This window comes from Tachypleus tridentatus, chromosome 8 (assembly GCF_004210375.1).
Source record: "Tachypleus tridentatus isolate NWPU-2018 chromosome 8, ASM421037v1, whole genome shotgun sequence".
In the NCBI taxonomy this organism is placed as follows: Eukaryota; Metazoa; Arthropoda; class Merostomata; order Xiphosura; family Limulidae; genus Tachypleus; species Tachypleus tridentatus.
In genome coordinates, this window is record NC_134832.1 from 95,209,578 (window position 1) to 95,224,783 (window position 15,206).

Here is a 15,206-nt window from a genome sequence, read left to right on the forward strand (position 1 = left end):
ACAGAAAAAAAAATTAAGTGAATTGAGTTATTCTAAATTGAAGAGATGTCACTTAATTTTTTGTTTATAAATAAAATATTACTAAATATGAAGTACATTAAAGGTTATACATGCTCTAAAAGTAAGAATAATGTCACCTAGTTTACTTATGTATTGAGAAAGTTTTGTTGAATATATTTTAAATGTTTCACATATTGTAAAAGTAAGAAAATTGTTGCATGAAAACAAAATTACTTACTATACAAAAAATGTACTAATATAATACAATTGTAATATTATGGTCATGAATTATTCAATTAATGAATGTAAGCAACTCATAATAAACTGGTTAATTCTAAAACAAGTTCTAAAAAGTGGTCCAATATTTCTTTTCATGTTTAACTTCCATTTTCAGCATTGCTAATGGAGTTTATTAATTTTACAGAACATCAAATTTACCTGTAAATCTACTGACTCTACTTTTATAGTGCTACTTGGTTGCAATATTAACATTATTCTCAGAGCTAATGTCTTTTTCTATTTTCTATCATTAGTTTTTAATTTAATACTAACCAATTATTAGAAGAAAAACTGAAATATAATAAACAACAACAAATTATAATAAAAAGTTACTTTGTTGTTTAAAGCCAAAATATCATTATCAGTTTGTAGGCATAATAAACCTAAGGCATGTTACTTAAGGTAGCATAATAAACCTAAGGCATGTTACCTAAGGTAGCATAATAAACCTAAGGCATGTTACCTAAGGTAGCATAATAAACCTAAGGCATGTTACCTAAGGTAGCATAATAAACCTAAGGCATGTTACCTAAGGTAGCATAATAAACCTAAGGCATATTACCTAAGGTAGCATAATAAACCTAAGGCATGTTACCTAAGGTAGCATAATAAACCTAAGGCATGTTACCTAAGCTGAAATATATGTAGAAACAAATTTCGTCCAATAAAAATGTTTCATATTGATCACTTTCTTAACAAAGAAAACAGATCTTTCAGAAACACAGATGCAACTGATGGCCCAATTTCAGGAATTTCAAACCTTTTCAAACAACTTACAAGGTTTTTCCTCTTATTTTATAATGTAGTTTCATTCTTTTACCTTGTGTAAAAAAAGATATTCTTATTTGACATTGTTGTAATTACCTTGATTTCAAAATATTCTAATTCAGATTTTTAGATATAACAAAGTAAGAAAGATCTTGATCAGTATTTTCCAAACTTTTGTTTTCCATGTCCCTCCTTTAATAAATATGGTTCCTTGCACCCTCACCTTTTTCCTTTTAAATGAGTGAAAGAGTAAGGTAAGTAAAAAGATATCGTACATATTAAAATGCTATATATGTTATAGTATTTACTTATTACTTTTGTTAATAAGAAATATAGTAAAATGCCTTATTTTGCATTATTATGCAATTGACTCTACCCTAATTGCTCGTGTCCCCTCCAGGAAATAATTTGCACACACCCTCTGAGGGTGAGTTCCCTACATTTTAAAAAATGCTAATCTAGACCAAATTATTTGTTCACATGTAAATAATACTTACCATAAAAACGTTTTACTTACCGTAACTCTGCCTCATTCAAAATATAGCGGATACAAATAAGTAAGCCATACATTGGACCAGAGGCTGCAGCTGTTAATAAGCTACTATAAGCCACTTTAATTTCTTCTTGTAGATTTGCAATGAGAAGTCTTAAAACAGAAAAGCAAACACTTCTTTTATTAGTACACATGATAGTAGGCAATAATGGAAACACAGGAGAAACAGTTCTCTCCAGTTCTTCTGCCACTGTCTTGGTTAGTGGATGATTTACCAAAAGAGCTAATAAATATCCTGCTGAAACAGGATCAGGTGGCTTGCTACTCTTTGCAAGGCTTAAAGATTGTTGTAGAACTTCTTCTACTTTACGTTTATCCTAAACCAAAAGAACAGTGTCATTGAAATATAGCAATACTTTACAATATATAAAACATAAACTTCATTTATTCTGCAATTTTTTACTACTTTCTCTTCTTATAACCAGCAGAAAACTACTGCATTTTTGACTGCAAGAAACATTTATTGCATCATGAATAAAGATATGATAATGTAGCCATGAACTTTGTACCACAATATCTAGCAGTAATGAACACTATAAAAACCATTTATACATTAAATGTACAAATTATGTTTAAAATTAGATCACATTATTGTTGTTTGAAATTTAAATAAGTAATATCACATGACAATTCTTCTTTTTTTAAAACTACTTGAATAAAGTTAAGTAGATATAATGTTATCTTATATGAGTCAGATACACAACTAAACATAACTAAAAGTCTACTGGTCAGTTGCACATGCATTCAACTCTACAGATACAATACCAATATCAACAGTCTACCTTCTCTCTACTGAAAATGAAATTTAAAGACTAGATCTTGATATAATTACTGCAGAAAAAATACATATTAACTATCAGTTTGACTGTTATATTAATCTAAAAATTCAGCCAGATTTTGATCTGGCTTATAACTGCAATTATATGAAATTCACAATTATTAAACAAGTTATGCATTGCAGCTACAGAAATACTTAAGAAAATACAAAGTAACAAAATATCTAAGGTCATGGAATAATATGGTGTTATAACAAATCAATGTAACCAAAATAACAGTGAGAGCTGGGCAACTTCAACAAAACTATTGTATATCATTCTACAGTTATAATATTCACATTTTGATTCAACTTTTCCACAAACAACATCAGAACACTCTCCACAAAGAAGAAAGAATCCAAATACATAATAACAAATACCCAAAATACCCGAACATGTTGTCCACTGATACCAAAAAAAAAAAGGGGGGGGGGAGAGAAAGAGAGAAAAGATGATTATATTCTTGAACTTAAAAATGGGCCCATAACAAAATCCTTACAACCTGATCAAAATAAAGTTTATCATCCTGGCTCTAGTAACCTTTGAAAAAAAAACAAAAAAAAAACACTATCATAAAAATAATTAATTCTAGAATCATGAATTATGACATCATTTTGGTGAGACTTTAGCTAATAGCTGTGGTTTCTGAAGATCTCACTAAATGAATCATGACTATGGAATCAGACACTGAAGAACAAGTCTTGTTCTATATACTCTCAATAATCTTCAGGACCAGTTGAAAATTAAGTCACCCACTTCTATAGCTACCAATTCTCATGAATAGCAAATCTGTTAAACCCTACACAACTGTAAAACCTCCAGTCAATCTAAGCGACTGCAAACATTCCAAGTCTTGCATCCACAGGGAAGATTCTTCTTTTAGAAAAGAAAGGTGATGGCACAAACATTTATGAAGTATCTCAGAAGTTATGCCCAATGTCAACACTTGGCATGATATAAAAAATCTGAGGTATAAACTGCTTGTGTGAAAATACCTGAAGATTCTTTTAGAAAAAGGTTATACTGTGAAGAGCACAAAATAAACCTCTGCTTTTAGAGTTTTCACTGGCACCCTAGTTGGAACATCTCTCAGTAAAGTTTTGTATTCTTGATACATAGGAATATTGTTAGATGTAACAGGCAGGAACTTCCAATCTTGATGTGTTGTACTACCTTTTATGTACACATTTATGATTCATATTTGTGTGGGTAACTTAGGGTGAGCTATCAGGATGGTTTCTGGCTAATAATGATGATTTTTTCATGATGATAAAGTCCACCAATCTTCAACTTTTTCTACTACATATCGGCTACTTGCCTAGTCTAGGATAAAATTTTCATGTAATCTAATGTCAAGAAATAACATTTATTCTCTTAAAAGAAGAAAATGTTCACATGAGTTAATTAAAAACAGTGTATTTTCTTTGCATAGCATCATGTAAAAAGCTAGTAAATCTTGATTCTTAATTTTTGAGATATACTTTTCATACAATTAGTTCACTGTAAAAACAAATACAAACTTACTGTTTCTTGAAATGAAGGTTTTAAAAGCTTAATGTAAAAGAATAAAATGCATTACTCCTTTCTATAAGTCATTGTTTAAAAGGTCTATTGTAAAACGTTAAAGAAATTTATTCTGGAACAGTCTTTACAAGTAAGTACAAAATAAAAATAAAGACTAAAAAACTGTGGACTGCTCAACAAAATCATCAGGGAGGATATGTAAAGGCACAGTAAATTCAGGAGGTGGAAATAGGCAATCAAAATCCTCATCAATATGACCAGGTCCCAGGGATTCACTAGGAAGAGAAGCAACATCTGTAGATAAAGGTTGACCCATATAATGTTCAATCTTCCTGAAAATAAATGTACACAAATCTCCCAATGGGTTGCCAGCACCTGAAGCCAGTGGTTAATTGTGAGACACCCAAAGTGGTGACACTAACATCATAATTCATGCTTATGTAGTAAACAAAAACATATAAAGGAAATATGAAATATGACTAGAATAACAGTAAGTTATGGTTTATGAGTCCAAAAAAGGTGTACAGAAAATATGTCCACTGGAATAAATCATGATTATTGACTGAGTCCAGGAAAATGAAAATCAGCAGCATGTAATGGAGACACATGCAGAGATTAACACCAATCACAGCTGCAAATGGCGCAGTCATGAGAGACACAAATTCATTGATAGAAGTTGTATAGAGAGGATGACATCAGTTTTTGAATGACAAGCAGAAAATGTCTATGGTTCAGTTCATTCAGAGTAGAACATGAAGCATATAAGGGTGTACATGTGTGATTGACCAGTAAACAGAAGATCATGACAGGATCATACTCTTGAGAGACCCCCTTAACATCATCATAAAAATGAATACAGAATTGTTTTTCAAGTAAGATGAATAAAACTTTGGAATACTTCAGGATAACTCATAGTGCACTCCAGGCCACTGTGATATATTATTCAATGTGAAAGGAAATGACCTAGTTAATAAACTGCAGCCTTTTGACAGCTTGATAACATCTTTCAAATATGTTTTCAATGAAACAATGTGTAGACTGAGGATACAAGAAAGCATGGAACAGAGGTCACTCCAGTGAATTGGAAGACTGTAACTGAAAGAAATAAAGTTGTAATATGAAAGCTATGTGAGAATGAATATTTATCTGGGAAACACAGATCCTACTGAAATCAAATTGAACTGAGCAATATAACAATATAACTCTAAAAACTGTGAGAAGATCACTGATATGAAGATAATCAATGACAAGCCTGGTGTTACACTCCCCAAACATAAAATAGTTATAGAAGTAATAATAAAGTCATCTTATTTACATTTTGTACCTTACAGTAAAAATAAAAATAATTTGTAACTGTATTAATATCAAAATGGAAAATGAAGACTGTTTGCTGTCATCCCTGATCTTGAAATAATGACCTAAGTACAGGCAGCCAGTAAGCAACATTCCACAGCTCACCATCTATAAATGACTGTCACCTCTTATAATGTATCCAGAGCCTAAAGTTTCAGGAATATTATGTGGCATTACATACCCCAAAATCCACAACTTTACTACGCAGTCAACACACACTTTATAAAAATATTTATGGGATATCAAATAGTGATTTACAATTAGCAATAATAAAAAGGTATAAAGTGAAAAATAGACGTTCATAATTGGTAGTCCCCCCTATACTTTGTGGTTCAGCATTAGTAATAGAGCAACAGTACTTGAATTGCACAGAGACAAAACTGGATTTCACTGGTGCTGAACTGCTCTAGTGCATAAATAAATTAATGAATATTTTATAAAACAATGTTCCACACTTTCCATGAAGTGATTAACTTTGTCAACTGCATCATTACTAAAAACTACAAGGATTTGGTATGTCCAAGTAAAGGAATACAACTCACTTTCTGTAAGTGGTGGGATTAAAATCTACTGCCACTTAGTGTTGGCATGTGCATGTTATGGTAAATTCCATTACTCACTGCTAAAAAGTAGTCCAACAGCATATGGTAAGTAGTATTAACTAGCTTCCTTCCTTCTAGTTTGTTACTTCAAAACTGAGAATGGTCAGCATAGTTAGCCTTCAAGCAGCTAAGTGACAAATTCAGTTATAAAATAATTATTGCTGTTTCACATACTTATTTCTAAATTCAAAAGAAAAACAAGGTACAAAAATAATAGCTAAATAATACTGCTATTATGGTGTGACTTCTGTACTTACATGAAATCCAAGAAAAGAGGATGGCAATTTGTTAAGCAATTCTAAAGCTATCTGCTTGTTAGCTTCATAAGAGTCTTGTAAACACTCCATTAATGTTTGAGCTTGAAATGATGAAAGCATATTTTTGATAGAAAATATACAAGCTGTAAAATATAAGCATTAACTTAGATTCTAAGTAGAATACACTCTTTCAAATTCTAATTGTTACAATTAATTATTTTATTATATATTCACATAATTTGTAAAAGTTATAATTTGCCATAAAAACTTACCAATAAAAATTGAAAGTTGATAATAAAATATTTGGAATTTTAAAATACAAAAACAATAGCATATCAAAATACTGATGATACTACAGGGTTTTCAGGTACCTATAATGTTGAACACTTTGTACATATTTGTTGGTTCTAAAATATTAAACTGTTTTATTTACTTTCTTTACATGGGTTTGATCAATTTGACTCACCATGTGACCTTTTGTACTAATTTAAAATCATTATATTTTTGATACTACTACCTTTTAATATAGTATGTAAATGTTGCAAGTCTTTCACAAACAAAAAAATAATATCTTTAGAGAAGTACTTTTGACAAAATAAAAATATTTCTAAGTGAATATAATGAGTATCTTGTTACCAATGATTTCATGTTAAGATTAAAAACATTTTTCATTATCTTAGAAATCTAAAATTTCATTTGTGTAATTTCTGAGACCTATTAAATAAATTTTAAATGTTCGTTTTTTAAGAAAACATTACATCTTTTTGTTATTTTCTCTACCCTAACTCTATACAAAGTTGATCATTTCGACTGACCTCATAATCACCAAAGAAAAATTTGAAATAAATCTAAATTGCCCTATTTTTCTTTCTAGAATGCTTCAAATTGTAACATGAAACTACATTTGTTTATCCTAAGTAGCTTTAATTACAGAACAGTATAAATCTATTTATACTTAAATTTTACTGTTTCATTGCCCTTTGAACAATTTCTAGCTACTACTGTTCATGACATTATAAGCTGTAAAATGCTTAAGGAACATGCAGCTCACATTATGCTACTGAAGTACATCACCCATAACCTATTCCAAGCTGTTCATGTGCATACTACATGAAATATTTTTTATTATTAATATTTATTTTACTTAATACAACCTTAATTAGTCTAAAGAGATCTGACAATTCCCTCTTCAGGAAACAATGTAATATAATACATCATTTTACAGATGGAAACCTTGGCTTTCTATTTGTTAGAAATAAACAAATAAAAAAGTATTAAGAGTATGAGAGAACTATTAAGAAATACTGAAATATTGGATGTGATGGAGGTGAGTGGTCAAAGGAGACTAACTTTCTATTTGATGGCTCTGTTACTAAACAGAATTGAAGGCTATAAAAATATGGTTTGTCTGAGCAATACAAATTTTATTGTGAGAAATTTGCATTAAATTACTCACTTATTGGAGGGTTGATGAATAAAATAGAAAAGATGGGATGCCTAGAAAAATGTCACATTTTTCACACAATAGGAAATTAAGGATTTTGTTTATTACTGCCTTATAAAAATTAAGAACTTAAAACTTGTATAATATTAAAATATGGATTATTAGTTACAAATTTATGATATACTAACTTCTTAAAACTAAAGTACTTTTTTCCAAACTAATTTTAACAAAATTTCTTATGTGATTTTACTTAATGCACTACTTGTAGTTTTTATTCTTTTATACAACATTCATTTACTTGTTGCAGACATCTTACACCAAGTTAGACACACACACACACTTCTTAAGTGGTTGAAACATACTATATAAATGATGAATGACTGAAATTTCTCAGTTATAAGTCACTGTTTTCAATAAAAGAAATATCTATCTTTACCTAATTTTGTATACTAATATATTTTTATGGGTATAACAATCTTACAAACCATCATCATGTACGTTTTGGAATACTGAAGTGATAAGGGATACAATCCGAAGGGCTGTGCAACGTCGTGGAAAATTAGCACTAGGATGTAGAGAATCAAACATAAAATTCCACAACCATTCCATGAATGTCTGCAAAATTCAAAATTACATATGACTGTTTATAGTATAAATATTTTCAAGCAACTTGCAATACAAAACAACAAAGAATCAAATGAAATTTACTATTTAGTAAATAAGTAAAATAAAACAGAAAATGTGCTGGGAAAGTTTGGTATGTATACTTTCAAGGACATAAAAAATTTGCTTCATTTCTTAAACAGCTTACACCCGTTGGATGCGAAATATATGCTTATAACTATTAAACTAAAACTATATTAAATGTTCTATACTATGTAAACTACAGAGTAACTAAGAAAATATCAGAAAGATTTGCTGGGTGGAAAAAATATGTATACACAAGTTATACAATGATGGAAAGATATTATCAATCACATAATTCAATTTAATCTTAAATAGCACAGAAATTCCAACTAGTCTAAAAATAAAGTATATGTATAAGTAAACTCTAAAGTAAATTAATAATTAGATAAATTTAAATTAAAAGCTAAAAACTGGGTAGCAGAAAGTAAGCCATAGTTTGCTTGTGAAGATCCCACTTCAGAATGGCAACTGTTAGACTCAACCCTTAACTGCAACTAATTTCCATTTTTACTCACTTTGTTACTGTTATAAGCTTCAATTACAACATTACGACAATCACTAAATAAACAATGAGCTATATTTTATATATTATAATACTTTTATTTTATTGGACAAAATAGATTGTATGTACTCCTACATACATGCCTTTTAAATGGATGTATGTCTTCGATTAAAACAACATTTACTGGATTATCTTTCTATTTGAGTAGTTTTGTGCTAGTTTATTGTAAGATTAATTTGTTAAAAAAACTTAACTGACCAAGTATACTGAAGTGCAAGTACTTATACTCTATTATAGGAATAAATTATGAGGATTACTAAAACTTTGAACACAAAGGAGTTTTCATCTTAACTTTGTTAAAAATAGTTATTACTCTTACACAGGTTCCCACTCTTTACATTTTGCAATGTACAATCTGAAAGAAAGTAACAGTAAAACTTTACACAGGTAAAACTTTGTTTTGAGCAACACAAAATTCAATTAAACTTTTAAGCTGAATACTACATAAATTTAAATTAAAAATTAATTTAAATCCTTTCAATGAAATATTGTGTTTTGATTTAAAAATGTGGTACCTAAGAGTAAGTAAAACTTTGTTGTATACAAGTTTTAATGTTATCACTATGAAATAAGGCTAAGAAATACATAAAGAATATTTTACTCTATATATTTACTCTGTGTAATATTTTACCACTCAAAGCAAACAACTTTACATCTATCATGCTGGGTGAAGATAAGAATGAACTGCAAATGAGAATTAGATAGAGGATAGTGATTGCTAGTCTAAAGACAACTTTTAACTAATAAAACTTGTGCCCTTTTTCTCTTCTAACTCTGAAACACACAATTTAATTTGATATGTATATTAATAACATGTATTCACCTGACAATCAACTAACTGAGTGTGTGTCCCATCTCCATCCAAATTTTTTTCCCTCTCTTTTTCTTTTTTTCTTAAGATATTTCCTAATTCTCGGATTTTGATCAGAAGCTGTAAAAGCAATAAAACAAAGTTTATTAATTTACTTGTAGAATGTATCAAAATTTGATAAAATATTAATATTTGTGTTATTCCACTCAACTTTCATTTTTATGTAACCACAACAAAACTGAATATTTGACCACTAAGATGTGCTCTTTCTGAAAGTTATTTTAAATATAAAACCTATCTTCATCGATGTTGATACTGTAAATACTCATTCAACCATTCAATTAGTCAACCCTGCTTATTCATGTATGAATAAAAGAACAATTTTATAACACCTCTCCTTAAAGCAATTGAATTAGCCATCTATGTTTCAGCTGTTGTCAAAAGAATTCTAAGAAATTAACAAAAATACTAAATTTATAAACAAAACTTGAGAATGCTATACATCAGATCTATTTAAAATTTGAATAAAAATATGTTCAAATATGCTAACTGCATGTGCATTGTTTTTAAAAAATAAAAATGTAGCACTTTAATTATTATAAAATGATGCAAACAATACTCTGACCAATGTCTTTGAAAAAGTCATTTTAGTGATACAGCATTACATGAAAAATACTAGTTTAAATGTTTTGCAGTAGAAAAGTAACATGCATTCATAAGAGTTGCTCTTCGTAGATTATACATCAATACATACATAATTGTATATGTATATTAAAGATCTCTTTTTTTTTTTTTTCATCAGAAATGAAACAAAAACAAGAATCTGTGATGTACAGACCTTAGGTCTAATGCATTTCTTGATTGGACTACAGTTTCATCTATTTAAGGCTCACCAGCTCAGCCTGAGTCAGCAAACCAAAGAAATACCATTACACCTTTTACAATGGTGAAGTTTATATAATATCTATGAGGTTCCAAGTCTGTTTTACTTAAATTAGTGAATTAAGATGGACTAAAATCTCCATAGATTTTTTTATACTTCTTCTTCCTTTTTTTTATTTACATTCACAGAATGGATGAAAAGACACATACTTTTCCCAAATGATATTATTATTTTATTAGAATGTGTCATAACTTGACAAAATATAGTTATAGTATTTCAAATGATAATGTCAAACTAACTGACTTTTAATATTTTTACCTTCAAGGCCATAAATTGTTAATCAATCAAAAGACTGTACTCTGGATACAACTATATAGTGTTTACCATCAGAAAGAAATGTCTCAGCTAAGTTCAATCCTCATGGAGAGAAATCCATTTTTCTAGCTTATGTAATTAAGATTATTAATGTATGTTGTTATAAACTGTTATATCAATATAAAAACTGTACAAAACTCTTCCACAGTTTATAAAATAATTTTTACATAATTTTTTAAATCATATAAAACAACACTTTGCACTTAATTTCAAACTACTAAAAATACTTTTGTAGTAAACTTGCTTTTCCCAAAAGCTTCAATATCAAAAAAGACACAAAAACAAACTAAATGATAGGTAACACACACTACATTTCTTTATTTAAATAACATTCCTTTTTATAAAACTTCACTTACATTTTTTGAATATATTTTCATTCTCTTACACTAAAATCTTAAAAAACTATGTTCCTGCTTTATTATTTATATTATTTATTCATAAAATTTGTTGTTACTCTCAATCAACCTTAAAATATTTTATTTTGTTGAATAATAATGATTGAAAAATGATGATTCAAATCAATTATTTGTTTAATGTTGAATTTTTAAACCAGTATGTATCAGTGGTAAACAACTGTGAGTCTACCTATAAAAAAAGTTCATACATTAACTGTTTCACTTATATTTATAATGTTTGTGAGCAAAACACTTAAAATAAATTAGGGACAATATCACTAGTTTTCCTGACATTTAAAGTAATTTTAAATAGTCTGACGTTGGCCATAAAAATATAAACATAATCTTCATGTACTATAACCATGATAAACAAAGCTGTGCAGTATTTTTAAGTAAAGAGTTACTTGCATATAAGTAGCAACTGAAGAGATATGCTAATACCTAGCTGGCAGTAAATCACTGATGTTTAAAGAAAGAAAGAAAGTCAATTTTTTACTGTTTAGGAATTGATTTGTTTGAGATAAAGTTTAATATAATAAAACAAAATATAGGCTAATCCAATGTTTATGCAATTTCAAAGACTAAGTTTATTGTATAAGACTGAACTTCATAGGCAACTCCAGCATGAAAATATTAGAACTATTTTGAATATTACAGAAATAAAGCTACAATAATGTAAGCCCTTATAAGTCATGGTTACCACAAACTGAAACATAAAATATAGTAACAGGTCATTTGTTGGAATATTAACAATTGGTGAATTATTTTTTTAAATTAATCCTCTGTTGTGGATTAATTCCATATGAAAAATACAACATTTTATGTTTCAAAATTTTTGGTGACTTCTCTTTCTTTTTGAATTTTAGAACATATGTTTTGTTAGCCATGGAAAATATTTAATTTATGCAACAGACACAGCATTGTGAGAACAAAAATAATAATTTTAATAACATTCTTTTCACTAGCCTAATAACTTTATAGATGACATGTATACCTAAAACATACATCTTATTTAAAGGCCTGTACTAGACAAGTTAGAAATCATGTTATTTAAACTATTATTATTATTCCTCCTACAAGGTAATACCATGCATATTAACAAGTTAGGTTCTGTGATAGATTTTTTTAGACAGAGTATTCATGATAAAACTTTGTAGAACAGATAGCAACTGCCTGTTGTGGAGACGCAAGTGCAGAGGATGACGCTTCGAAAGTCTTCTGCCTTTTGTCTTCAGGTCAGTGTGTGTGTAAGGTGTTGTCGGTCTTTTAAAACTTGACAGATTTCATAGGACAACTCAAAAAGCTACACATCAAATCCCAGGATATTCTGGTCAGTTTTGAAATCACAGACCTATTTACCAATGTTTCAGCCTCAAAAAACCCTACACATCACCAGACAAATGTTGAATGACAATTCTCTACCACACAGAACAGATATGAAAATAGATGCCATAATGGAACTAACAAATATTTGCCTACAATCAACCTATTTCCAATACAACAAGGAATTCTATGAACAAACAGATGGTCTAGCCATGGGATCACCACTTTTTCCAATCCTAGCAGACATTTTCATGGAAGACTTTGGAGAAAGAGCCCTTCCATCCACACCTATAAAACCAAGTGTCTACAAACATTATGTCAATGACACCTTCATTATTTGGCCCCACAGTTATGAAAACTTACCAGCCTTCCTGAAACATCTCAATTCCATAGACAAAAGAATCCACTGTGGAAATAGAGGAATAAAACAGCCTACCGTTTCTTGACATACTCATCAGCAAACAAGCAAGACAAGTCACCACAACAGTATACAGAAAACCCACCCACAGGAGCAGATACCTACACTTCCAATCCTATCATCCAACCTCAATAAAACATGATATGCCTCAACAAAAGAGCAGAAAACATATGCAATAAGATATCCATTGAAGGAGAACACCAAACAAATGAAACCTTGGCATGAGTTTTATTTAGAGAAAGAGAAGTCTGACGAATTATCTCCCTAACAGGGGTGTTCAGGAACTTTGTAGTTCCTCTTCATCCCTGCTCATGGTTGATTGATTGATTGATTGATTTAGTGTTTTATGGCACAAAGCAGCGAGGCTATCTGCGCCAGACATTCGGTAAAAATGCAAAAAAAAAATAATAATAAATAAATAAATGTAATAATAGACATAGATGGAAATGAAGGTAAAACAAAAAAGTATAAAACCAATGTTGACACCTAGTCTACAATGTTAAGATAGAAGGCAGAGTATAAGAAGTTGTAAGGTATTTACTCTAGCAAAAAGGTAATGATCATAACCCGCCAGGAAGATTAACAGGTAAGTTCAAGAACCACCATCAATCACCTGAAGTTGGCCTTTCCAGTCCTGGTTCCGGGTTATGTGTCATAGCAGCTATTATCAAAATGTAAAAGAATAAAAGTTTTAAAAGACACTCCGCAAAATCGTAATAATGAGTAGCCAAATGTCCAGTAAAAATATAAAGTCAAGTAAATGGAGTAAAATTTGTAAAAGTAAATGAAGGTAAAAACAAAACAGCAATTAAAACAGAAAATGGTGTAAAAACCAATGGTGACATCCAGTCTTCAAAGTTGTAAAATATTTACTCTAGCAAAATGTTAATGATCATAACCCACCAGGAAGACTAACAGGTAAGTTCAAGAACCACCGTCAATCACCTGAAGTTGGCCTTTCCAGTCCTGGTTCCGAGTTATGTGTCATAGCAGCTATTATCAAAATGTAAAAGAATAAAAGTTTTAAAAGACACCGCAAAATCGTAATAATGAGTAGCCAAATGTCCAGTAAAAAGATAAAAGTCAAGTAAATGGAGTAAAATTTGTAAAAGTAATTGAAGATAAAAGCAAAATGGCAATTAAAACAGAAAATGGCGTAAAAACCAATGTTGACATCCAGTCAACAAAGTTGTAAAGAACTACCTGTAGCAGAATGGTAATGATCAGAACCCGCCAGGAAGACTAACAGGTAAGTATAAAACCACCGTCAGTCACCTGAAGTTGGTCTTTCCAGTCCTGGTTCCAGGTTATGAGTCAATATGGCCAGTACTAAAAAGTTAAGTAGTAAAAGTGTGAAATGATATGCAGCAAAAGTATAATAACAACTCGCCAGGATGACAACGAGTAGTTCAAACGAATAGTTCAAACAGGAGCGTTAGTCACCTGAAGTTGGCCTTTCCAGTCCTGGTGTCGAGTTATTTAATGTTCTGGCCATTGTCCAATGTCAAATTGAAGGAGAGAGATTAAAACTGTAAAAAAGGAACCACAATTAAAAAGGTGTAATGAATAAATATGCAACACTTAAATGAGATTAAAAAGGTTAATGGCCATTAAAAAATTAAAAACATTATCAAGGTGGACAGAGTCACCATCACCAATAACTCTGTCCAATGTTACAGATTGACCCTGGGAAAAAATATGTTTAAAATATTGCCGCCGCTGAGAATTGTAACGATGGCAAGAAAGTAAAACGTGGCTGATAGTGATTTGAGTGTTACACAAACTACACATTGGTGCATCAGTTCCAGATAAAAGAAAATGATGAGTTAAAAACTGTGACCAATGCGTAGCCTAGTGAGAACAACTTCCTCCTTCCGAACTTTACGGAAGCTAGATGGCCAAAGTCAAATTTTGGGTTTGATTTGAAAAAGTTTGTTGTCACGTTGCTCATTCCAAGTGGACTGCCAGCTGGCACGGAGCCGAGCCTTGAAGACAACACCATAGTCCATGTACGGAATAGGCATAGGAGTGATGGTGCTGAAGCAGACATATTTAGCTGCCATGTCTGCAAGCTCGTTCCCGCGAATACCAACATGGCCTGGTATCCAGAAAAACTGGATTGAAGTAGCTGCTAATGAGAAATAAGCCAGTCGGTTT

General features: G+C 30.3%; 1 protein-coding gene across 1 annotated transcript in view; it reads right to left on the minus strand.

The window, feature by feature from the left end:
• The window catches only part of LOC143223967 (tRNA (32-2'-O)-methyltransferase regulator THADA-like), a 36,026-nt gene that overhangs the window by 17,586 nt on the left and 3,234 nt on the right, over window positions 1–15,206 (minus strand). Inside the window, exons 2-5 of the mRNA XM_076452437.1 lie at window positions 9,668–9,775; window positions 8,081–8,210; window positions 6,152–6,294; window positions 1,565–1,917 (exon numbers count right to left, since the gene is read on the minus strand). Coding sequence (XP_076308552.1) covers window positions 1,565–1,917; window positions 6,152–6,294; window positions 8,081–8,210; window positions 9,668–9,775 — 734 coding nt within the window. The remainder of the gene's footprint in view (window positions 1–1,564; window positions 1,918–6,151; window positions 6,295–8,080; window positions 8,211–9,667; window positions 9,776–15,206) is intronic.